Below are 25,731 nucleotides of genomic sequence, written 5' to 3' on the forward strand. Positions count from 1 at the left end.
TGGCCAACGCCATAAAATATTCGATAATTATGTGAATTAATGTATTTAACAAGGTGTTATCTACATTTTACACCCTTTTAAAAGGGAAAAAAAATTATGAATAAGAACATTTTTAAAATTCCTTAAAAGATTTTTCAAATTTTAATAAAAATTTCTCTCCTCCTACTCCGCATGGGAATTTATAAACAAATCTCATTTGGACTAGGGGAGAGATACAATACTCATATGAAGGATCCATTTATCTCTTATAAAAGATCGTCGAAATTAATCAAGGCTTTGTTCTCTTACATAAACTTTAGATCTTCATAATAGCAGGAGTTAAAATTGTTTTGAGAGTTTAAAATTTTTTAAAGGTGACCAAGGACCACAGTCCCAATGATGAGGCTTAGGTTTTACCTTAAAAGAGGTGTTGACTTTCCTCATTAGACAAACAAGATTTAGTGATAGTCAAGACTTTTAGTTTGTACGTACGACGCAACTCTAATCCCGAGTATTCTCATTAGACAGATCAAATATAAAGATCAATAAGACCCGCTTTTGTGATTCTTCTAAAATGTTATACTCCAATGTCATTGGTGTAAGTATCAACAATAATTTTTATATTCTAAGATTAGTTGAGGTGTGTTGCAATCGAAGAAATATTACTTTTTGAAAATTAACTTTAAGAGAAAAGAGATTCCACATAGGTATTACATTGGGTTCAACATCTGTGTTGTCAAACATCATCATTAGCTTTTATACCATCGGAATCATTTGAGATGTGTCATAGCCGAGTTGGAACTATTTTGAAATCTATAACAAACTTCATGAGAGACGAGACTGCTTATTGGAAGTTAAGACAATAGTTTAAAGGTTGTAGCATATTTCATAAATCTCTAATGATTTTAATAAAAAGTGTGTTATTATCATATGTATTCAATGGTTCTATACGGGGCCTTAGAATCAGAAATCTTATTTACATAACTAATAAATGCATTTTCTTTATGTAAATATATAAGCTTGTCTGACATTTAGAATAAAGTTGTTGGAAGTAATGATGTAGTTGGAAGTAATGATGATCATTGATGAAATCTCAATCTTTTGCTTAATAGTGATCAAATATTATAAAGATTTACCCCTCTAATGGGACTTAGCCTTGTAGAATGTTTGTATCTTTTTCTTTTGTGTATAAACATGATTGACATTTTGTTATAGCAGTGATAAGCTTTATCGATGATATAATTTTAACCAAACTTTTTATACGTGCAAAGGAGGGTTATGAAGAATTTTCTTATAAATTATGTTTTCTTAGATTGTTAAATGTTAGTATAAGGTTTCGATCTCAAATCTTAACATGTAATAAAAGACGATGATGATCCGAAATCCATGACATATATTTGACTTATTTTAGATTTTTTTTAGAGAGTTATTCAATAATGTCAACATATGTGACAGAAGTCTAGAGACATCCACAAAAAATATTCGGCCTATCTAAGATTGTTTATCTAAACATTATTCAATAATATTAACCTGTGCGAACGAGATCAAGAGAAATTCACTAAGAATTTTTTTATCTATATGATTTTGTTTGTCATAACATTGCTCGATGATATTAATATGTATGCAAAAGATCAAATAAAATTACCCTTTGATTTATTGTACCTTGATTAGCATAGGGCGAATTCCACTTATATACTTAATCTAAGGTGACAATTGCTGCCTTTTAATCGGTATTGCTCTTTCAAATTCATGATTGTAATCTTGCTCGAGGATTAAAATTCAAGTATGAGATTGTGCATATAATTTAAAATTCACGTGAGATTTTTCTGAAAATTTTCTTATATTTGCTATAAACTCTTAAGGAAAATGGTTGTAAGCAAGAATTTAGGGGTTGTTTAGTTGAAAGAAAAGTGAAAGCAAATTAAAGTAAATGTATTACTTTTTCATTTTTTAGTGTTCGGTTGGATGAAAAGTATATCTAAGATAAAATAAAGTAAATGCGGTGTATTCCATTTTAGTTCATTTTTTAGGATTGAGATAAAGTGATATTAACCAATTGAGGTGCTTCCTTGACCACCCATGGTGGCCACCATCTCCACCACCACCTACTGCCTGCCACCTGCCACCACCATCCATCGGTGGCGCCCGCCGTCGCCTTGTCTCCGAGCACCACCCGTCGCCACTACTGTCGGTCACCGCCACCACTGTCGTCGCCACCATCTCGCCGCGGGCCGTCACTACCCCTCCACTAGCGCCGCCGACCGTCATTGCTAGTTGCCACTGCCTAACCACCCTAGGCACAACCGTTTTATACTTTATATTGCATTCACTTCAAACCAAGAAAAAAAAAAAGTAAAATAATACATTCTTTTTACATTTATCAAAATAATTTCAAAGTATTCTTTTTTACACCGCATTTCTATTACATTGAATTTATTTTTCAAACAATCAAACATCCCCTTAAAAATATTAGATGAAAGGACTTGCTAAATTAAACATGTTTCAACGTTATTAACATGAATATCCCTTTGAGATTGCAAGTGAGGCTGTTCTCCGTTATTGATCTGCTTCCTATAAAATCGATACAACTAATGATACAATGGAAGTGTTTTTTTTTACTAAAATCATGCATAGGAGATTGTCTATTCGATGTTATACTTAATGTGGCCCCCAAGTCTTGACATATTTCTTTTACAGTTGGTGAAGTAGTAGAAGGTATAGGGCATTCGTACTATATTCATGCCCAAGTTGTTGATGAAAAAAGCCTTATGAGGTTATAACAAATGTTGGTGTCAAACTGTTGCTCGCTAAAAATTCATGCTAGCAATGTGAGAGAGAATAATATCTTATCTTTGTACAAAAAATTAGTACACACAAATGAAAGCGGATATGCAGAAGTCAATCGAGTTTTTAAATGAAAAATGTTAAAGGGAACAACCATAGGCCCAATCTAGTTGAAATGGTTATATTAGTGTTTTTTATCAATTACAAATGAAGCACATCCACATAAATAGTAGAAGTGTTGATACAATATAGTATATTTATATTATATATAACATATTATTTGATTGAATTGGGAAAAAATCTTGCGGTATAGGACTTGTCTCTAGATAATTTGTTTGCATATCTGGTTATACTGCTTTGAGGATTTGAGATCAAAGGCCAAGAAGTCCAACACCGTCGCCACTACTGTCGGTCACCGCCACCACCATCGTCGCCACCATCTCGCCGCGGGCCGTCACTACCCCTCCACTAGCGCCGCCGCCGGCCACCAACACCGCCGACCATCATTGCTAGTTGCCACTGCCTAACCACCCTAGGCACAACCGTTTTATACTTTATATTGCATTCACTTCAAACCAAGAAAAAAAAAGTAAAATAATACATTCTTTTTACATTTATCAAAATAATTTTAAAGTATTCTTTTTTACACCGCATTTTTTTTACATTGAATTTATTTTTCAAGCAACCAAACATCCCCTTAAAAATATTAGATGAAAGGACTTGCTTAATTAAACATGTTTCAACGTTATTAACATGAATATCCCTTTGAGATTGCAGGTGAGGTTGTTCTCCGTTATTGATCTGCTTCTTCGTTGTTGATGAAAAGAGCCTTTTGAGGTTATAACAAATGTTGGTGTCAATCTGTTGCTTGCTAAAAGTTCATTCTAGTAATGTGAATAATATCTTATCTTTGTAAAGAAATTAGTACACATATAGATGAAAGGAGATCTGCAAAAGACACTCGAATTTTAAATAGAAAATATTAAAAGGGAATAATCATAGGCCGATCTAGTTGAAATGGCTATATTAGTGTTTGTTATCAGTTACAAATGACGCTCATCCACATAAATAAAAGAAGTGTTGATACAATATAATAAATTTATTTTATTTATATCATATTATATGGTTGAAGTTGAAAAAGCCTTGTGGTACAGGAGTTGTCTCTAGATACTTTGTTTGTTTATTTGGTTATACTCTTTTGAGGATTTCAGATCAGAGATCAAAGTCCAACATAAATCTTGATGTTAATGTCTGAAGTCAAAGATAGTGTTGATGAATTGCATCAATCATGTGTGAGATGGTGTGTGTTGATATTTTGGTGATGACAGATAACAAGGTTAATATGCATCTATGTAGCTAAATGATAATTATGAAAGGACTGTGTCGAAGTATGATAGCCATGCAACAGCGGTGGGGAGATCATAGACAAGCAAATGTGGTTAGAGAACTGTAGTTTGGTTATTGAGTACGGAGGATCATAGTTGGATGATGAAGGTCCAATGGATTGTAATTGAGTGATGGAGATCTGATGATAATAGTCAAATAATAATGGCCGAAGAATCATAGTCAAGCAGCCATGATTATAATATCATAGTTGGACAATGATGACTGAAATGAGTGTAATTGGTGGACTAAGGTTAAATGACTAAAGTCTAAGCGATAGTGATATAATGACTGCACTCCAATTATGATAAATAATAATAATATAAATTGAACTAAATGACAAGATGGTTATGATATAACACTGATTTATTAGAGTTTAAATTATTTAAATATAGAGCTCAAAATGTTTATTTATATTTATTTATTTTTAGTTAATAAATTAAATTCTAGCTTTTTAATCAGCTGAATAAGTGCTGTTTGTAAATAATATATTATTAGTATTAATATTATTTGACAGCTCTATGACTCTATCTGATATTTCCTTCCTATATCATATTACAGGCAAATCTTATAGGCCGCATTAAGCATATCTCCAAGCGATGTAGCCCTCCTTATCCATCCATAAGCCAAAATCCTCGAAAAGAAGGCCCAGTCGACCATGACCTCCGTCCTCCCGGCCTCGCTCCGAACCCCTAATCACTTCCCCATCACTTTACACCCATCCCCAAACCCTAAAAAATCCCCAAAACCCTCAATTTCACGCCTTTCTCCCCGCGCGGCCGCCGACGACGGGAAACCCCCTGCACCACCGCCGGACGCCGGCGGCGTCGAGGACAGCGAATTCGAGAACCGTCTGTCTCAGGTTCGAATCAAGTATCGGAGCGGCACAGGGAAGAAAGCAGAGCAGCGGCGAGCGCGGAAATCCGGGGGCGGCGGCGGCGGAGGTAAGACAGGGAAGGGAATCATGCTACCGCCTGTGCCGCTAAGAGAGGCGGTGAACGTAAGTGGGGAGAAGGTGGAGCTAGGGTTTACACCTTACAGCGAGCGAATTAATGGGCGGATCGCTGGGCTAGGGTTAGCAGCGGTGGTTTTGGTGGAGCTCGGAAGTGGGAAAGGGATCTTGAACTACCATGCGCCACCGGTACTCTTTTTACAGATCTATACCGTCATTGCCCTCACTGCTCTGTTCATAAAGTTTGAGAAGGAGCGGATTAGTGTTTGGCCGGAGAAATCGGAATCTTCCTCGGCCTCTTCCGCCGGCACCGGCGATTGATCTGATTTCTTTTAACTTGTTTTGATTTGCCAAAATCGACGATGTGCTTGACCAGGGTACTGTGCATATCTCCAGCTCTTTTAATGAATTATTTATTATAGAGAAATGCTTCTCGTCCGAGCGATCTGATAATCTGGATCTTCTTAAATGTTAATCAATTAATACTAAAATTTAAGATTAATTGAAAATATATATTAGTTATAGTTTATTAAAGAGTTTCTAATTAAATGTTTATCATTAGCTTCTGATTTTATTTTTGGAATTTGATCTAAATTTTTTATTTATGAGTTAGATTGCAAATATGTTGTTTGGCTGATCATTTGTGCCGATTGGTTTTGGCTCGGTTTAATAAATGACTTATTAGTCAAGTTCAATGAGCTAACGACTCAAGTTTGAGCTAGGTCTGATTTGGTTCATTAGCTCACAACCTGCCTCATTTAAAAAATATTTATATAAAATGCTCTTAAATATAATAATATTTAGAATTTGAAGTATAAAATTGTTAGGAGTGTTATGCTTGAAAAAAAATCTATAATTTCTTTTAACCTAAAGGTAGTGAGCAATTGAGCTTTGATGTGAATAATAAGTAGAAAGAATATCCTCGTCGGGAGAAATAATTCTGTGCGGACACTAGATTGTTCGGAAATGAATGAGAGTGCATCATGTACCCGATACACAATTGTACACAACACTGGTACACAACAAAAAAGTGACGTGGTGTACCTCAATTGTCTTCGGACATTGTCCGGTGTCCGCACAGAATAATTAATCCATCGTAAGATAGTTAACATGAGATAAAACTTGAGCAAATGTGCATCTCATATGAAGAAGTTTTCATTGAAAATATATTTGTTAAAAGCACTAAAAGACATAGACCTATAAAAATAGAAATGAGATTCCTTATGTGCATTGTAAAGTATAGATTTTATTTATTTAGTTTTTACATTTAGGTCAAATAAGACAATTAACACATACATTATATATGCAAGATTAGAATTCAAAACTTATTGATTGGTAGTCAAAGATCTCAATCAATAGAACAAGATGAGTTGCGTAAACATAGAATTTTAATTAGTAGCAATCAGAGCCCTGCATAGGGTACCCATACCCAAACCCACTCATACCCAATGGGTATGGGTGGGTATGAGTACTCTCATGACCTTGTGGGTGGGTATGGGTGGATACTTAACATCGGGGGATAAATCGATTTACATTGTTAATCATCGTATATCTTATATTACTGCAATCCTCACTACCTAAGATGCAACATTCTGCAACTACATTAAATTATGATATGCATCTTAAAAGTTTGCAATAAGAGCAAAGGGAAACAAGCCTCAAGGCCATCAATCTATGGCATACTGCATTCAAAAAGCATAGAAAGTGGTTGGGTATGACATCCCGAAAGTCACCATGGGTGGGCGAAGCTCGTCCTAATAAAGCATGGGTACCCATTCAGGACCCCATGTAGGACTTTGGTAGCACTGCCATAAAATGCCAAGGCATCTCTAGTTTTAAGTACATTGATGAGAATCTTCCAAGCAAATATAGACTATTTAAAATCATAGTCTTTGAGTCAAATAATTTTTTCCCACTCATTTTTGGTCCATGAGAGTATAGAAGATCATAAACTTTTCTATTGGAGATGAAACTTTTATCAATCCAAGTACAATTATTGATAGAAAAGTCTCAATCATGGATGTTCAAAATTTCTTGAATGCAAGAAGCATTTTCATTATGTGATGAGGCTGGCAAACACCAAGAACCAGCAATAATGAAATCCTGAACTCTGGCTTTTGGATTGCAATCAAACCAGCAATGATTGTTATAAGAAGGGGGTTTTATAATTATACTTGATATTCAAAGAGAGCCATATGCATTGAAGCACCAAGAAGAAAGCAAAGAATCAATATTATGAAGTCTCCATGTCATTTTAAATTTGCAGACAAGCCCAAAACTCCCTGCTCAATGGGCATTATAGTTTTTCTTCAAGAGATGGTGTAAATTTGTTATCAGACCCATTGTTAGGAAGGAAGTTGTTAATTCAGCTTGAAAATTTTCTCCTTAGACATTTAGGGATGGTAACATATCAGAACAAGTAATGTAGATGATTTTAAGTAGTAGATCTTACCAGTTGAAACCTTCCAGCAAAGGAAAAGAAGCTTTGCTTCAAACCACTAAGGTTTTGTTTGGGGCGGCTTTTTTACTGTTTTTTAAAACAACTTTTTAGTGTATTTTATACTAGAAAGCTATTTTAAGAAGCAATAAGAAAGCTGTTCAAAACGAAACCTAAGTCAATTATGAAGTTTAGTTGTGATTTAGGCTTCGTTTGAGAAAATTTTTTGTTGCTTTATAAAAGAAATTTTTAGTACAAAAATTTCTAATTTAAAAAATATACGTAATAAAAAGTTGCTTTAGAAAACACGTAGGAAATTGTCACAAACGAAATCTTAAAATAATCTCTAACTTTAAGTAAGGAAGAGGAAATTGTAGTACAAGCAGCCCCAAGTAAGCGAGCTAAAGCCAAGACTCAAAAAAACCACAACTACTTTTTAATCTATATATCAACTGTCTTAGAAAAGCAAACTACATATTTGTCAATATTAATGCAAAGACTAGTGGCATTTTTGAAAATATATATTGATATATTATCTAAAAATTATCTTGATCGGCACGAATATCAAGGCAAAATCCGACCCGAAAACTTCAAAAATTAATTCATGGAGCATCCGAACTCCAATTTCAGCGAGCTTACAGTCAAACTGAGCGTCTCGGAAATACGAACCCAACGACACCAAATTCAACTCAATCCGAGTCCAAATGAGCCCAAATCAAGGACCCGAAGCGCTGTTGGAAGGTTCAAACCGCAATTTGAGTTACCCTCCGATTTTAACGAGCTTATACTCGAATCGCGCGGCTCGACGAGTCGAATCCAACGAGCCCAAGATCACCAAATTCCGACATCATTAAGGCCTCCAAATGTCCAACGAACGGTGCACGATCAAAGGGTTCAATATCGGTCGTCCATTCAAACCACTCCCTATTCGCCCATGATCTCACACTTATTTACGATCTATGCCACTCCAGAAAAACTATAAATAGAGCCCTCATTCTACACAAAGGGGATTCAAGTGAAGAGAGAGAAGAAGAAGAGAAGAAGGGAGAGAAGGAAGAAGCTCCTCCTCGACCACCGCCGGAGCTCTTCCCGCCGCCTGAAGACGCCGGAACTCGGTTGAATTTTCGGGAAACGCCGGAAATTTGCAGAACTTTGTAACTTTGTGAGAAGTTGATTGTAAACTGATCGTCTTGATTTATAAGACGGATCAACCTTTGTACTTCATACAAACACTAGTAGAACTTTACAACTTGGCGAGCCCCCGTGGTTTTTTCCCTTTTTGGGTTTTCCACGTAATTAAAACTCTGGTGTTCATTTCTTTTTTTTGTTTGTGTGCTGAATATTCGTGCAACGCTAAGACGAATATTTTCTAACTCTACTGCCGCGTATATTCTAGCACGCAACATATATAATATAATTTAGGTAGAATATAGTGTTGTGATTCATTTTATCAAAAACTTAAATATTATTAGCATAGGTAAAATGAGATATAAGATTGTTATTACAAATAATGCCATTATATTAAAATAGGCACAATGAGCATCTATTAATCTAGAAAAAACATCCAAAATAAATGTGAACGGGAGACCTACAGCAAACCAAAGTGAGCAGATAAAAAATCTTTTAACTTTTCATTAATCACAAATGAGAAATGAATATTCGAGGTACATGCAATAATCTAGTTAATGAAGATGAAATCTATGCCTCTTAATTTGTCATAAAGGAATTAATAGTTCTTACTATCATAGGTTTTCTTGAGATTAATCGGAGGATTTTATCAAGTTCGGCCCATATGTCTTGAAGGATGGGTCATTACTCTCATGTTTTTTATTTTCTATATTTTTTGTCAGAAGTCTACTAAATTTTTTTTTTTTTGGGACATTTAGGCCATTTAAAGCAAACACACACACACAACGCATACACAAAGACTCGAACCCAAGACCTCTTAGTTTGAAGCATAAGCTCTCAACCAACAGGCCAAGATGAGCTGTGTACTAAATTTTTTATCGGGAGATGTTGAAGTTGAGAAGTACTCATAAAAAGCTTTTAGGAGTTCCCAAGAGTTGAGTGAATCCAAGTTTGGGAAGATTGTTGTGGAGCAATAACAATGCTAGCTTGACACTTATAATCCATGATTTGATGTCAAACTTAGTATCACCTCCATACAATTTAATTTGATAATTAGAATCATAGTGTTCTACATTTCTTGCTTAGCTTTTAAAACTAACATTTCATTCTTATATGAGTGATTTGTGATAGGGAAGGATATTTGACGAGTTGATTAAAATTTGTAGAATTTTCGTTATATAAGTGATTGTGATTAATATTTAAGAGTTTAGACATAGAGAGCAGAGAGCTTCTATTCTTGACAGATTGGTGAAGTTGGCGAGCTAGAGAGAGATATACAAAGAAACATCATTTTTTCTTCTTCTTTTATTTTTATCTTGTTTCATCATTAATAAAACTTAAGTGTTTATAACTCAATAAAATAAGAATTCATATTAACAATCTCACATGTGTTTGTCTGCTCAACATATTAAATGGACATTTTAGTGTCTTACTCGTGGTTAAAAAAACTCACTAATATTAGATTATCGTTCTATTAATTTTGGATGCTTACCATGGCTACACTTCCTCCATCTTCCTCGTCATTCTATCTTATCACTCATCCATCAACATCCCACAAAAATATATATATAGAAATACAAAAATATTTCCTAAAGATGATGGTGCATGTCTGGTGTGAACCCATACCTTCTCATCATTGAGCCTCAGTACCCATCTTCAGAAATCCATGCTTCTCTCAAATACATTCACTAGCCTCTACATATCCTCACACACATTTTCATCCCAATTCATCTCTTCATGACCTCTTGACCTCACTCCATTTCCCTCTTCTTCGTGCCTACGCTTTCCATAGAATAATTCTCTCTCCAAGGATTACTCTTGACCAACCTTGAAAATTCACCTTCTATTAGCTAAATCACCCCTCATTCATCTTATTAGTCATCCTCTCAACTCATTTCCAGAAAAAAAAGGCAGCTTATCATTTCCATTGATTGCACTTTCGCATCATATCATCTTTGTTTCAATATTACAAAACCTAATAAAGTATTGCACTATAATAATTAATATTTTCATATAACATAGAAATAATTATACAAGAATTAAGCATGATTTGGAGTCATGTTGCTATAATGCATCAATGCTTACTAAGATCACAAAATCATAAAAGGCATAACCACTCCTAACATTCTCAAATATCAAGGGTGTGACGCCCCAAGATCTAACTTGGAAAGAATTATTCAGTCAATCTTCTACCAGAGCTATCTATATTAATCAATCAATATTAAACAGTCTAACAAAATTTATATCTCAAAACATCATGTAAACATTTCTATTCATTCTCAAAAGTTCATTTACAATACTCATGATCTTCTACCAAATCATAATCCATCCAGTCCTGAGTATGGAAGAATAACTATAACAAAAAGAACATAAACTTGAACAATCTTGATCAGCCTAACACTCCTGCTCGCTTGCCCTGACCTGAAATATTATTAACATCAATCAATCATATCAATAGAATCAATCAGATCAATAAAAAAATCAATTCCGGTCAATAATATCAATCGATATGAAATCAATAAAATAATCAAATCAATACATCGTGAAAAAGAGTTGAAATCAAATCAATAAATCGATAAATCAATCAATGCAGTAAAATCATATTCTATATCACATGCACATATATCTTGTTCGGTGTATCATACATATCAGTGTATCACATGTATTAGTCAGTAATCGGTGTATCAGGTGCTATAAGATCAGTACAATGAATCAGTATCAGTGAATCAGTAGTATCGGTATCAGTATCGGTAGTATCAATGAATCAATAGTATCAGTGTCCATAATATTAATGAATCAATGTAATATCAATATCTATATCAGTATCTGTATTCAGTGACATGTACAATATGTAATATCAATAAAATCATACAATAAATGTAAACTCATAAATCTGTCGGTAAATCCATTCAATAGCAATGAATCAATCAAATCAATAAATCCGTTGATATCAATAAATCAGTAAATCCATACAAAAATCAATAAATCGGTTCAATATCGATAAATCAGTCGATACAATAAATCAAGCAATATTAGTAAGTCCATAAGGAAATCATAAGAACAATGCTTTACATGCATTCCAGTACAGTAGTCTTACTTAACAAGTACAATCACTGGCTATTAAGGCATTTTTTCAATCTTGGAATATCGATGAATCGTTGTATCCGTTGGCTCAATAAGGGTCGTCACCCTTGCCCGTTGGCATAATAATCTCCTTATGACTCCCAATCGTTGTATCACGTGATCAATAGAGGATAACACCAAACCCTTTTTAAAGGAAAGCCCGTCGGCCCACCATCTTGTACAGGTCGATCTTCAAACAACGGTTCAACCAGTCTTTACTTGTCTTTCAGTAATAGTAGTATATTCAATCATATATTCACATTCATACACATCTCATTAATTCATTGCAATCAATAAACACATTTTAACTCAACTTAGAAAATCCCTTAAAATTTTGTATAGTAGACAGAAGTTGTTATAAAATGCACAGTTTCAGAAAATTACCAAATTACCAGAAATCGTATAAAACAACGTTTCAAAGCATTACTTGTACTGAAGCACTATTTTTTTAACAGCATGATAATTTTCTATTCGATAAAAACACATCATAATACAAAATAGTCGGTAAAAACTCTACAGAAAATTCTTAAATCGTGCAAAATCATCATTTCAATAACATACCAAAAGTTACACTATAAAAGTTTAGTCAATACAAAGATAGGGTCATTTTTCGGTAACGGGAACACAAAACTGAGTAGAAAAATACCAAAATACGAAATCTCCGAAATCAGAAATAGGATTCGGATTCTTTACTTCGAGACAAACAATTCTTTCAACAGCAACGACGGACGAAAAGCGCACCGCGAGCTCCAAAACCAAGCTTTTTTCCTTCCCTTTTCTTCTCTTTCTCTCTCCTGCCTTTTTTTCTCTCTTCAAATGATTCCAAAAATATCTCCATCCAATATATAACCATGCAGATCGTCCCGGACGAAATCTGACGATCCATTTTCGTCCCGGGACGATTTGCCCTTTGGACAAAAATCGTTCAGGCTAAACAGTAATTGTACCTGGACGAGTTGCTCTATGGACAAATTTCGTCCCGACGAACCAAATTTCGTCCTGGGACGAACTTCTCTGTCCACAGATTCTGTACTGATCGTCCCGAACGATCCCACTTCATCCCGGACGATCCCACTTCGTCCGGACGATCCTGGAAGGAAAAAATAGCTTTCACAAAGGGAGTAACTTAGATTTTGTTTGGGACAGCTTTCTTACTGCTTTTTGAAGCAATTTTGCAGTACAAAAATTAAACGAAGCATTAGGCTTGAAGAAGCAGTAAGAAAGCCGTCTTAAACGAAGCATTAGGCTTCATTTGGGGCAGTTTTCTTATTATTTTTTAAAAGCAACTTAATTTCTAATTCAAAATATTTTTGTATTAGAAAGCAAAAATAAAAAAATAATAAGAAAGCTATCCCAAATGAAACCTTGTACATATAAATGAAATCAACCTTATCTTAAACGATGAGGACTATATGGGTTGCTATTTACTTTATATTGATGGTTCTTCTTTTGACTTTGACTTTTATTATTATTTTTTATTTATTTTTATTTTTTTGTAATTGTTCATTACATGCTTGATGTCTGATTGGTCTATAGTGACAATTTTCTCGAGGTTCTAGATTATGAACTCCCCCTATATCTTTAGAATCAATATAGCTTATTTGGATTTTATTATCACAACTTACTATTATTCATTAAATTATGCTAATTGTAATTTGTTTTGTTGGGCAATTACTTCTCCCTCTCCTCTTGCTTTTCATTTCCAAATATTTTGCAATGTTGTCATACTATGGTGCTTTATTTAAAAAATGATGACAAATCGTCACACTTATATAGAAATGCTTTAACAATTGTGCTAAGACAAAAACTCTAATGACTTATCTAATGCTAATTAAATGAGGTCAACCAACTTAAACAAATACATCCAGCGAATCTTATCTAACTTAGTTCAATTTTCTTCCATATTTCCCATCGTCGCCCGCCGTCGCTGTACAGAGGTGGGGTTGTCCAACAAACTAACTGAAACTTAGCTCAGTGATTGGCCAATGTGACGTACCCCAACAAGAAGACCAATAGAAAGTTTCCAACCAATATCCATAGATAGAATTTTCTAATCCATATGCAGAGATCAGTTTCATCCACATCCATCAATTTTCTCTCTGAGGACGTTACGTAAAACAGTATTCAGTTGGGTGAACCAAACAGAGCTTCACAGCTTATTTATAAAATATCTGAGGTTGATCAGCATTAATTTTGCATTTGACTTGCTGCTAATATATATTTTTTGCTTATTTAATGAGTACTGTTATGACACTTGGCTTATTTGGAACGGTTTTCTTACTACATCTTAAAGTAGCTTTTTAATACAAAATTTTTAAATTTTTAACTAAAAAACCGGTTTAAGAAAGAAGCAATAAGAAAGCCGTCCCAAACGAAGAATTAGGCTTCATTTGGGATGGATTTCTTGTTGCTTCTTAAAGTAGCTTTCGAGTAAACAAAGCCTTATGGTTCGTTTGAGATAGTTTTTGTACTGTTTTTTAAATTAGCTTTTAGTATAAATTTTTTAGAACAAAAAATTTTATTCTAAAAAGCTGCATTATAAAGCAATAAGAAAACTGTCCCAAATGAAACATTTTGGTCTGTTTGAGATGACTGTAGTTTTTTATAAATATGAATGTGAAGTTGTTGAGTGGAAAAGTATTTTTTTTGAAAACTAATGTGAATATCATAAATATGCTCTTTTTAAGAAATTGAATAACTATTTTAACAAAGCTACCATGCATTAATAACTCTGGTTGTAAAAAATAGTTTTGCACCATTAAAATTTCTGAAAAGCAAAGAGAAAATAGAAAGAAACCAGAAATCAAACTTAACTGCGTTTGAGGTCTGAAAAGCAAAGCAATGAAAAAATTGACTAAAATAGACTCTTATATGTACTTATCTACTCTCTAATAATTTTAAAAACAATGTCAATCATAAAAACAATAAGGGTGATGTTAATATCACCCACTTAAGTCAATTTCATCTTTAAGAATTAACTTGGATTAATTAATTAGGTAGGTTTTTGCAATTACTATTATAACTAGCATAATTATTCAAATCGTAACTCACCTTAATCTGTTCGTTTGGAGTTTTGACTATTAATCAAGAAGTCTTAAATTTGAACCTTATATATACGATGTATTTGTAAAATTACCTCAATAGCTTAGAAGTTAAAAAAAATTATCAATTTAAATCAACCAAAATAAATTAGATATCTAAAATGTGATACTTTATCCTTTAATTGTCATGATAATATCAAGGACCTATCTTCTTAATATGTATATTATAAAAAAAATATGATGATAAATTGTTACCTTCTTATATGGCAAAGTCAACTTTTGCATGGCATATTGGCATGCTTTTAGTCATAATAGTTTAAATTGTGTTTTGTGGATGTGAGAAGGATTACTCGAATATTAAACAGTTAATCATATAAAAAATTATTTCTTGATATTGAAATATATTTTTGCATCAAATTAACTTCAAAAATTTTAAATTTATTATGAGATTTACAATATAGTATAACACTAATCTAAGAACAAATTTGAAAATTTTGAAGTTCATCTAGATATATTTTGCATTAAGCTATCCTAACCCTTTTTTTTTTTTTTCTATTAGCCATAGAATCTACTACTTTTATTATTATTTTTTTTAATAAAAAAAAATCTTCCATCCAATGTATGACACACTTTATTTTGGTCAACGTGAATTTTAATTATTTATGAGATTTTGCATTTGACTTGCTGCTAATATATATTTTTTGCTTATTTAGTGAGTACTATTATGACACTTGGCTTATTTGAAACGGTTTTCTTACTGCATCTTAAAGTAGCTTTTTAATATAAAATTTTTAAATTTTTAACTAAAAAACCGGTTTAAGAAAGAAGCAATAAGAAAGCCGTCCCAAACGAAGAATTAGGCTTCATTTGGGATGGATTTCGTGTTGCTTCTTAAAGTAACTTTCGAGTAAACAAAGCCTTATGGTTCGTTTGAGATAGTTTTTGTACTGTTTTTTAAAGTAGCTTTTAGTATAAATTTTTTTTAGCAAAAAAATTTATTCTAAAAAACTGATTTATAAACAATAAGAAAGCTGTCCCAAATGAAGCCTTATGGTCTGTTTGAGATGATTGTAACCTTTTATAAAGATGGATGTGAAGTTGTTGTGAGCAAAAGTAAGTTTTTTTTAAACTACGTGAATATCATAAATATTTTCTTTTTTAAGAAATTGAATAATTGTTTTAACGAAGCTACCGTGCATTAACAATTGCGATTGTAAAAAGCAGTTTCACACCATTAAAATTTCTGAAAAGCAAAGAGAAAATGGAAAGAAATCAGTAACCAAATAGAATTGTATTCAAGGTCTGAAAAGCAAAAATTTATTCTAATATTTCTCTACTTTTTAATCATTTTAAAAAACATTGTTAATCATAAAAATATTAAGAGTGATCTTAATTTCACCCACTTAAGTCAATTTCTTCATTAAGAATTAAGTTGGATTAATTAATTAGTAGACTTTTGCAATTGCTATGATAATTAGCATAAGAATTCAAATCGCAGCTCACCTTAGTTTGTTCCTTAGGGGTTTTGACTATTAATCAAAAAGTCTTGAATTTCAAATTTCAATCTTATATATGTGATGTGTTTGTGAATTTATCTTAATAGTTCAAATGTTATAAAAAAATATCAATTCAAATCGCCCAAAATAAATTAGATATCTAAAATTTAAATCTTTATCCTTTAATTGTCATGATAATGGCGAGGACATCTCTTCTTAAGATGTATATTATGAAAAAAAATATATGACGATAACTTATTACCTTCTTATATGGAAAAGTCAACTTTTGCATGGCATGCTTTTAGTCATTGTAGTTTAAATTGTGTTTTGTGGATGTGAGAACGATTACTCGAATATTAAATAGTTAACCATAGAAAAAATTATTTCTTGATATTGAAATATATTTTGCATCAAATTAACTTGAATATTTTTAAATTTGTTATGAGATTAATGATATTATAGCACTAATCTCAGAACAAATTTGAAAATTTTGAAGTTCATCTAGATATATTTTGCATTAAGCTATCCTAACTTTTTTTTTTTTTTCCTATTAGCCATAGAATCTACTGCATTTATTTTTTTTATATATAAAAAAATCTTCCATCCAAAGTATGACACACTTCAATTTGGTCAACGTGAATTTTACTTATTTATGAGAAGTGTGAAGAGCTGAAAAACGGCAAAAATAATTGACAATTTTAATATAACATTTAGATTTGGAAATAATTTTGAAATAGGATATTCTAATTCAAATTTTATCTATATAGATTTAAAATTCATTAGATTTATTTCTAAATAAATATAATCAAAATTTTAATTGATATAATTTTTTTAAGATTTTTTTGAGATTGCTTTTTTATTAAAAAAATCCTAACACTTTTTATTTTATTTTATTGAGATAGCTTTCTTATGGCTTTAACACTGCTGTTACCATGTCTCAAGTCCCAGATGAGAAAAGTGGTGGAGGGTTACGTTAGGTAGTCAGCTGCCAGCGTAAAACTTGTCGAATAATCATGACATGAATCCTTTAAAAATTAAAATTGCGAAAAAGGATTCATGTAGCCAACCCCACATAGTGGAACAAAGGCTTGATATTGTTGTTGTTGTTGTTGTAGCTTTCTTATTGCTTTCTAAATCAATTAAAAAAATAAAATTCTAATTAAAAAAAAAATTGTACTAAAATTAATTAAAAAATAGTAAGAAAGCTAACCGAAATAAAGTATAAGGTTTCATTTGGGAAAGTTTTCTTACTATTTTATAAAACTGCTATAGAAAAAATAACTTTGTAAAACTATTGGAGAAAATAACTTCAAAGTACAAAATTTTTTTGGAAGTAAAGAAAAATATTTGTCAAATTTAAATTATTGTTAAAGTCTAAAAGCAAAGTAATAAGAAAGCTATCCCAAGGGAAACATTTTCTTTTTTTTTTTCAAGAAATGAATCAAATCCATTTAAAATCCCAAGGGAAACATAAATCTCACATGATGACATAATAAAAAACAAATAAGCCCAACGTAAAAAATTAATCCTCCTCCAATTTTTGCTCGTCTTCAAAATACTTCAATTTGCGTTATAATCTTGCTTCTGCTGCTGCCTTTCCAAGTTGCCCAACACTTCTTTCCAGATGTGCAAAGGAGTGAGTTTGAGGGGGCCGATTATATATTAATTTGTTTGGACTTTAAAATTCAAGCTAAATAAGAGCCGAACATACTCTGACTTAGAAAAAATAAACTTCAAAAATTTTTGTTTAGTCATTTAGGTCTTTTAAAGACAAACTAACACTCACATTACACATAAAAAAGAAGAAGGAAGAATTGAGTCAAGTAAATATTTTTCATTCAAATAGGGACGACAATGCAATACAATAACTGATATAATTACATGCTAAGATCGAGCTAGGAACTCTTTACTATCTTACGACCTATTGTAATCAATCAGTTACTACAATTTAAGCGAAGCCTCTGTCTTTCCTTAATAATCACATGTTAGTTATAACAGCTCTTTACTATCTTAACAGATCCTTCCATCTTTCAATACTTCCGCGGTTCGATCTCCCTTCACAACTGCAGCTCCTTTACAAAGCCAGCTTTAACTAACTGATCATCAACACTTTTTCCCTTCTGAAACTTTCTTTTTTCTTTTCGAAGTTCAATGAAACTATGAAAGGATACATTTTTTATCAAGAAGTTTATGATAAATTCCAACAGAAGCCAAAAAAGAAGAAGCTTTGAACAGTTAATTAACGTAGCTTACTTATTTCACATGTCTCTCAATTTCTATATATATATCTATATGTATATATATCAGTCTGAATACACGTACGTTCTTCTCTCCCTGCAGTACTATCGATCCCTCGTCGTCTAATTTCTCTTGTTCTTGCTCCCAGCCAACAACGCAAAGTAGAAGATCATTCTGAACAAGAATCCCCAGGCGACAGTAACCCAAAAGCATCCCCATTTACTAATATCAGTCACGCCTTGCTGTTTCAATATATCTGTACCCGTCGTAATACAAGTCTGGCTAGTCAAGCTCACCCCAAGCGAATTGCTCATCGCCTTCAAAACATTCAACTTCAGAAACTCCGGCAACGAACCCAGCGGCGTGTTATCGAACATCTGCACGCCTTTAACAAAGCATTTTCGTGGATCGTCGAACTCGTTCTGAAGCACCGCTTCGTAGGGGTATTTCACCAGCGAGAGGTAGTGAAACCAGATCCAATAATGAGGAATTCTGTCCCGCGTTATGAAGAAGCCGCTGAAGAGAAGGAAGTAGGCGAGAATGGCGACGACGATGGTGTAGCCGAGCATGACGTTGGAGACGATGCCGGAGAGAAAGGTGACGAAGCCGCTGCCGGCCCAGAAGGAGGCGAGGACGATGAGGAAGAAGAAGATGAAGCCTGAGGTGCCGCCGGCGAGGCCGACGGCGAAGAAGGTAGTGGCGGCGAAAGCGGCGGAGAGAAGGACGAGGGATGGGAGGCTGACAATGGCGTTGGAGAGGACGTAGGAGGAGCGGCGGTAGGCGTTGTAGGCTGTTTCGCGCATGAAGATGTAACGTTCTTGAAGGAAGACGGGTAGCGCGTCGGCGCAAGTGTAGAACATTGTCGACATGGCTATGGCAAAGAAGCCCATTCGTTCCTGACGGACATAGCATACTTATGAATAAGCAAAAATACGTACAGGTTTTTTTTTTAAGCCACAAATAAAATAAATAAATTTATTTGTTTCACAATAAAAGCACATTTTGATTTTATAACATATATTTTTAAAAAATTAGAGGATTTTCATACAAATCATAATATATATAATTAAAATTTAATATTCATTTATATTTTATTTTAAATATCTAAATTATATTAAAATATATGAATAAAAATATATCTTTTATTTTAAAAAAATAATATTGATATTTAAATAATATTGATATTTTTTAAGAATTTAAAAATGTAAGCGCTTTATAAATAATAATAAAGATTTATGGGTTTCATATAAAAATCAATGATATGTGTGTAAATTCTATTTTAAGAAAATATAAATATAAATAAAAATTAAATACTAGAATTTATACTCTAAAAGCATTTCAATTAAAATTTTATATTCACTTGTTGAATAAATATTAATATTTTTTATTTTATTAAAAATATTTATATCTACAATCTCTCAAAGTGACTCTAAGATTAACTTAATAAATTACTCTTCTAACGATAAATCATTTATTTGATAAGCTATTATATATATTATGTATTATATATTTTTAAAACCATATAAATCATAGAAATATGAATATCAAGAAATATTAAGAAAATATTACAGACAATTTTTTAAATTCTAATATTAATATCTAAATTATAAATAAATCAAATTTCTCTACGCAAAAGTAATAAAATAAATAAATTTAAACAATTTAATACTCCTCTCAGTCGTACCTGCACGCCCTTGGGAGAATTATCGAGCCGCCAGAAAATAGTCGCAAGTATAAATCCGGTGACGAGAACGGCCCCAAGCCGGATCCCAAATAGCTCCGGCGTGCGGCGAGAGTTGGTCGCGGCGCGTTTGGTGAGCACGATTATTTCTATCCATGCTGGATTGGCGAAGGGCTGGACGGTGGCGGAAGAGGAGGTGGAGGTATTGGTGGCGCCGGAGACGAGCTTTCCGCGGGAGATGCTAGCGCTTATGGCGTCTTTGAGGGAGAGAGTGTAAAGTTCCTTTTTGGGGGTTCCGTGGTTGCTGAGGTGCTTGATGGCTTGCCATGAGCGGTGGAAGTCGACGAGGGGCTTGGTGCCGCCGGGGGTGGATTCGAGTTCGCGAATAAGGTCGAGGGCGTACTCCGTTCGGTTGTCGTTTTCAGGGATTGGTTTTCCGAATTCGGAGAAGTAGAGGGGGAGGAAGTCGGGAGTGCCGCTGAAGACGGTTTGGCCGCGGGAGAGGAAGAGGAGACGGTCGAGGAGGCCGAGGATTCTGTGAAGCGGAGAATTTTGTCAAATATGCCCAAGCACGAAAAGAAAAAGAAAATAAAATATTGTATAAAGATATGCTTGAAAGTTAGAACTTTTTTTTATTTTAATTAAAATTAATGTTATATATGATATTAATTTTTTTATTAATTTTATTATAATTAAAAAAGAATTACTTAAACTGATATTAGAGAAACATATTGCATAATAATGCATTTAATATTAAGATATTATTTTATTAATATAATGCTCCTCTTGAATGGAAGACAAGTGTCCGATTCCACGCGTGGGGGTGAAGCAGAACTCATATTTTATTGCCTTCTTCTATATTTATTTATTTATTTTTGTCAAATGGTATGAATTAGGATTAATTATTCTGTGGGGTCATTGGACTGCGTCTAGAAATGAATGAGCGCGTCACATCATTTTTTTGCTTTGTGTCGGTATTATACCGGGTGATGTGACACGCTTTTATTCAACTCCGGACGATTGGTGCCCGAATAGAATAATTTCTCATGAATTAGTTTATATGACCACTAATCACCTATACATAAATGAATTTATTCACTTATATATTTTGAATTAATTTTAATATATCAAAAAAAATTATACAAAGATATTTTGACTTGACCCAAAAAATCTTGGTTCATGTTGACCGGGTCAGATTCGAATTTGGAATTCTACCGTTTGAAAAATGAGACAGGTTTGAGCTAACACCCCAACACAATTTTGATTCGAAATGACATGTTTAAATTGATTTTTATTTATTGATATGATTGTCTTATTTTTTATTATTAATCTAAAATCTGTTGTTAAAAAGTTATACGTTTTTTTTAAATCAAAATGAGTTATCAGTTCGGATTCGAGTTGATCATATTCGGATTGAGCTAATTTTGGATCAAATTCAAACCCGACCTATTGACCCGTTCTGACGAATTTTTATTGCGTCCTCCCACCTGACGTAGAGCTACATCAGGTAGCCTATAATATGTCGCAACGCGCACTTACTATTTACCGCGCGGCCCGACGATCCGATCCGGAACGGACCCTGGATTACTATGTTCGCGTATTGCTAGGTATTACTCGCTATTGCTTGGCAATAACGAGAAATACTGCTATGTGAAGAGCAATACCGAGTAATACCTAAAAGAACTCGGTATTGCTCGGTATTGCTCGACACATAATAGTATTTTTCGTTTTTGTCGAGCAAAATCGACCAATCCCTAGCAATACCGAGCTACGCAAACTCCCGGGTCTGTTCCGGGTCGGATCGTCGGGCCTCGCGGTAAAGAGTAAATGCACGCGGCGACATATTATAGGCTACCTGATGTAGCTCTAGGTCAGGTGGGAGGACGCAATAAAAATTCAGTTCTGACACCCTAAACCCTAAATTAAAGAAATATCGAAACATAAATCTTTTACAAATTTAGATCTCCTAATTAGCTTACCTGTAGGAAGGCTGGTGAATCGACATGATAACGATACTCCCGCTTTCCGCAATCCGCTTAAGCACCTGCACCACCATGTACGCGCTGGTGGAGTCGAGCCCCGACGTCGGCTCGTCGAGAAACAGAATAATGGGATCATGAATAATATCAATACCGATCGAAACCCGTCGCCGCTCTCCTCCTGAAACGCCCCTATGCCCCTCATCACCAATTATCGTCTTTGCTGCCCTTCTAAGACCCAGCTGGTCGATCAGCGTCTGCACTCGGCTCTTCTTCTTCGACCTCGACAGCGTTCGCGGAAGCCGGAAATCGGCGGCGAACATGAGCGTTTCTTCGACCGTGAGCATGGGGTAAAGCAGATCGTCCTGCATCACATAGGCCGAAATCACCTTAAGAAGCTTTGAGTCGAGTGGCTCGCCGTTCAGCGTGATGGATCCTCTCAAGCTATCTTTCGCTATTCGGTTCGCTAGGGCGTCGATGAGCGTGGACTTGCCGGAGCCGCTTGCGCCGAGGACGGCCAAGATCTCCCCTTCCTTCGCCTCCCCTGAAAAATGGTAATTAAGATCGTTTGAAATTTTTTACAATTGAACTAAAATTTATCATATGATATGTTTGATTTTGATATTATAATATTTTAAATTAGGACAATTTTTTTATTTTTTTTATTTTAAATTAGGACATGAGAAAAAACAAAAATGCAATTATTAAATAACATTCAAGCAAATAATATTTAAATTTATAATTATTGAACATATTTAAAATAGTGATAGTTATTAAATGTTTGTTCATTAAAATTTGAAATTACAAAATTGGGGTTTTTATATTGAAATTATAATATCCTATGAATAAATGTGATTTTTAAAGGGGGGTTTTGATTTATATCATGAAATTTGTATGAATTTATATATGCAACAACAATAATTTTATATTTATTTATGTGACAAAAAAAATATTTATTTATGTGACAGTTAAAATTTTAAATCTCATAAAAAATGTCACCAATATACATATTTTCATGAAAATGATTTGAAGTAATTAAAACATAAAAGTGGTATATATATAAATAAATATAAAAAATTGAATAAAAAATTATGTTAAATCATCCTTTTATAAAATATATAAGATACTCTTTAAGAGTAATTTTTCCTCTTTCTTTCTTATGAATTAAATTTATGCTTAATTTTGAGTGAGTAAATCACAAATCATTCTCTATAATTCAAAAAATTCGATCAACGGACGCAGAGTTAATCTCCTACGTACCAGAAATGGAGTCCAACAGTGTCTTCGTGTTCGAGAAACCTTCCCTCCGCCGGCGGAAAAAGGACAGCTTGTTCGAGATTTTAACACTGTAACTAAGATCAGTAAAGGCGAGCACAAACGGAATGCTCTGGCCAGGCCCAGGGCTACTATCGCCGTTAAGCTCGCCGAGCTCAAACACCTGGTGGTCGCTAGCGTCGCCGACACGCTTCAGAAGTTGGCCGAGCGTTTGCGAGCCCCGCCCGCCGCCGGTGTAGTGGCTCAAGAGAAGTCCATCTCTTCCCATATCCTCTGCTTCCACCATGGGATTATTCGACCTCATCTCGAAGGGAAGCCTGTCTACGAACCGCGACATTGAACTGGCTTATATTTTGCGCTCGATACTACCCCGCTTTCTTCTTATAGCGGACAAAAAAAATATTTTATATTTGAAGCATTGATGATACACTAATTCCTTCCAAATTTATATCAACCAGCAATGGTGGTGAGCTACGCTTCCTAACCTGTGTTTCTATGGCAGTCCAAGTGGGAAAAAAGATTCGAGGATTAGGTGAGGATGTTTATCTAAATCCTACCGTCCTTCTCTCTGGAGTGGGGGAAAGGGGACGAACGTTTATTTGGTCTACGGTTATGTAAGAAATGAGGATTAATGGGAAAGTTTATTATTGGACTGAAGTTATTTGCTGTTCGGGTGTTAAAAAAAGTTGGGTTTTTTATTTGGCTTTACTACGGCTAATACGCATGCAAAGGTAAATTTAAAATTTTTTTGCCGGCTCTGACTTGAGAAAAAAAAAATGTTTATTTTTAGGATTAGAATATTAGGGGGCGGTAAAAGGTGAATTTATATATTAATGTGGGAGAAATTATTCTGTGCGGATGGAGAGATTATTACGTGTGGAGTCCAGACGCGTCCAGAGGCCAATCCGGATGCGCCACAATACATAATACACTGTGTATTAGGTGACGTGACGCGTCCGGATTGTCTTTCGGACGCATCCGGACACCGCACGTAATAGTTTTTAGTGTGGATGTTGGATGTGTGGACATTTAATCGCTTGGAACTACGTGGTTGTGTAGTCATATAACTGAGTGTTTCATGCAGCTATTTGGATCTAATAATTTTGTAGTGACGTGGCGCATCCGGGTTGTCTTCCGGATGCATCCGGACACCGCACATAATAATTTTTAGTGCGGATGTTGGATGTGTGGACATTCAATCGCTTGGAACTATGTGATTGTGTAGTTCATATAACTGAGTGTTTCATGCAGTTTTTTTGGATCTAATAATTTTGTAGTGTTGTTTGCACATAAAATTAGCTTATAAGAGGTACTATATTTTTAACGTGAGAAATGATGAAAGGTGAAAATTATTGAGGGTGTCACTCAATTGAAATATTTGTGAAAACTTTGTAACTAACTAGCAAATTATAATGGTATATTGGTATACCCTTCCTAGGTTATCACCAAAGAAGAAGGAATTACAAGGCGGTGAGTGTTAGTGTGTGTTGGTGACTAATGTCACCTGAATTTAAAAGTAGGTAATCACAGTGGTGCATGTCGACAATGGTTGATGTCTTACTGATGAGCGTCAGAGGTGGACATCGACGAGTGGAGTTGCATGAGCATGTTTGCCGGTGAGTAACGACGGCGAGTTGTTGTTGCAATCAAAGGCAAATATATTTGCATATGTTTGAGACGATCAATAATATACATCAATAGGAATCGACGATGATCGATGATGAATACAGCCTAACAAAATTTTGAAATTCTTTTGAGTCCTAAAACTCTCTCTCATAGAATCTTTCTTGAATGCATAAAAAAATGAAACATTTAGAATTTTTCCGTAGGGACATTTTTATCTTTTTGTTCATAAATTAGGACAATTCATAATGATCTCAAAAGTTTGCTATATTGTGCCTATTGAGACACTAATTTTGAATGTAGATTTGAAGTTCAAATCATCTTGATGAAGTCAATTCTCAATATTTCTAGAATGAATATTTGATCATGAATATTATTGTGTCAAAATTTGTGATGACTTTTTTAGTTAATTAGAGAGAGAGAGAGAGAGAGGAGTATGTATAATATATTCTCCTTATCTATCTCACAATCTATAGGAAGTTATTTGAATGGTTACGATTTGAAGTAGTTGAAAGTTGACCTTGAATTACTTTTAATCCAAGCACTAAAATATTTTGATGTAGCATGTAAGATGTGCATGATAATTTGACTATTATTATAAAAGGATAGTAC

General features: G+C 33.9%; 2 protein-coding genes across 2 annotated transcripts; one reads left to right on the top strand and one right to left on the bottom strand.

Annotated features, from left to right (window-relative positions):
* Positions 1 to 4,715: 4,715 nt before the first annotated feature.
* On the top strand, positions 4,716 to 5,536 carry LOC110092295. The gene has a single exon (XM_020816790.2). It carries the CDS (start codon positions 4,805 to 4,807, stop codon positions 5,417 to 5,419), a length of 615 nt encoding a protein of 204 aa, XP_020672449.1. The 5' UTR covers positions 4,716 to 4,804; the 3' UTR covers positions 5,420 to 5,536.
* A 12,601-nt stretch (positions 5,537 to 18,137) lies between these two features.
* Positions 18,138 to 23,952, bottom strand: LOC110092299 (ABC transporter G family member 6). Its single transcript, XM_020816794.2, has 4 exons — positions 23,482 to 23,952; positions 22,222 to 22,765; positions 20,246 to 20,777; positions 18,138 to 19,457 (listed from the first exon to the last, which is right to left on the bottom strand). Exons 1-4 carry the CDS (start codon positions 23,831 to 23,833, stop codon positions 18,684 to 18,686), a joined length of 2,202 nt encoding a protein of 733 aa, XP_020672453.1. The 5' UTR covers positions 23,834 to 23,952; the 3' UTR covers positions 18,138 to 18,683.
* Positions 23,953 to 25,731: the final 1,779 nt, after the last annotated feature.

This window comes from Dendrobium catenatum, unplaced genomic scaffold, assembly GCF_001605985.2.
Source record: "Dendrobium catenatum unplaced genomic scaffold, ASM160598v2 fragScaff_scaffold_1105, whole genome shotgun sequence".
Classification (NCBI taxonomy): Eukaryota; Viridiplantae; Streptophyta; class Magnoliopsida; order Asparagales; family Orchidaceae; genus Dendrobium; species Dendrobium catenatum.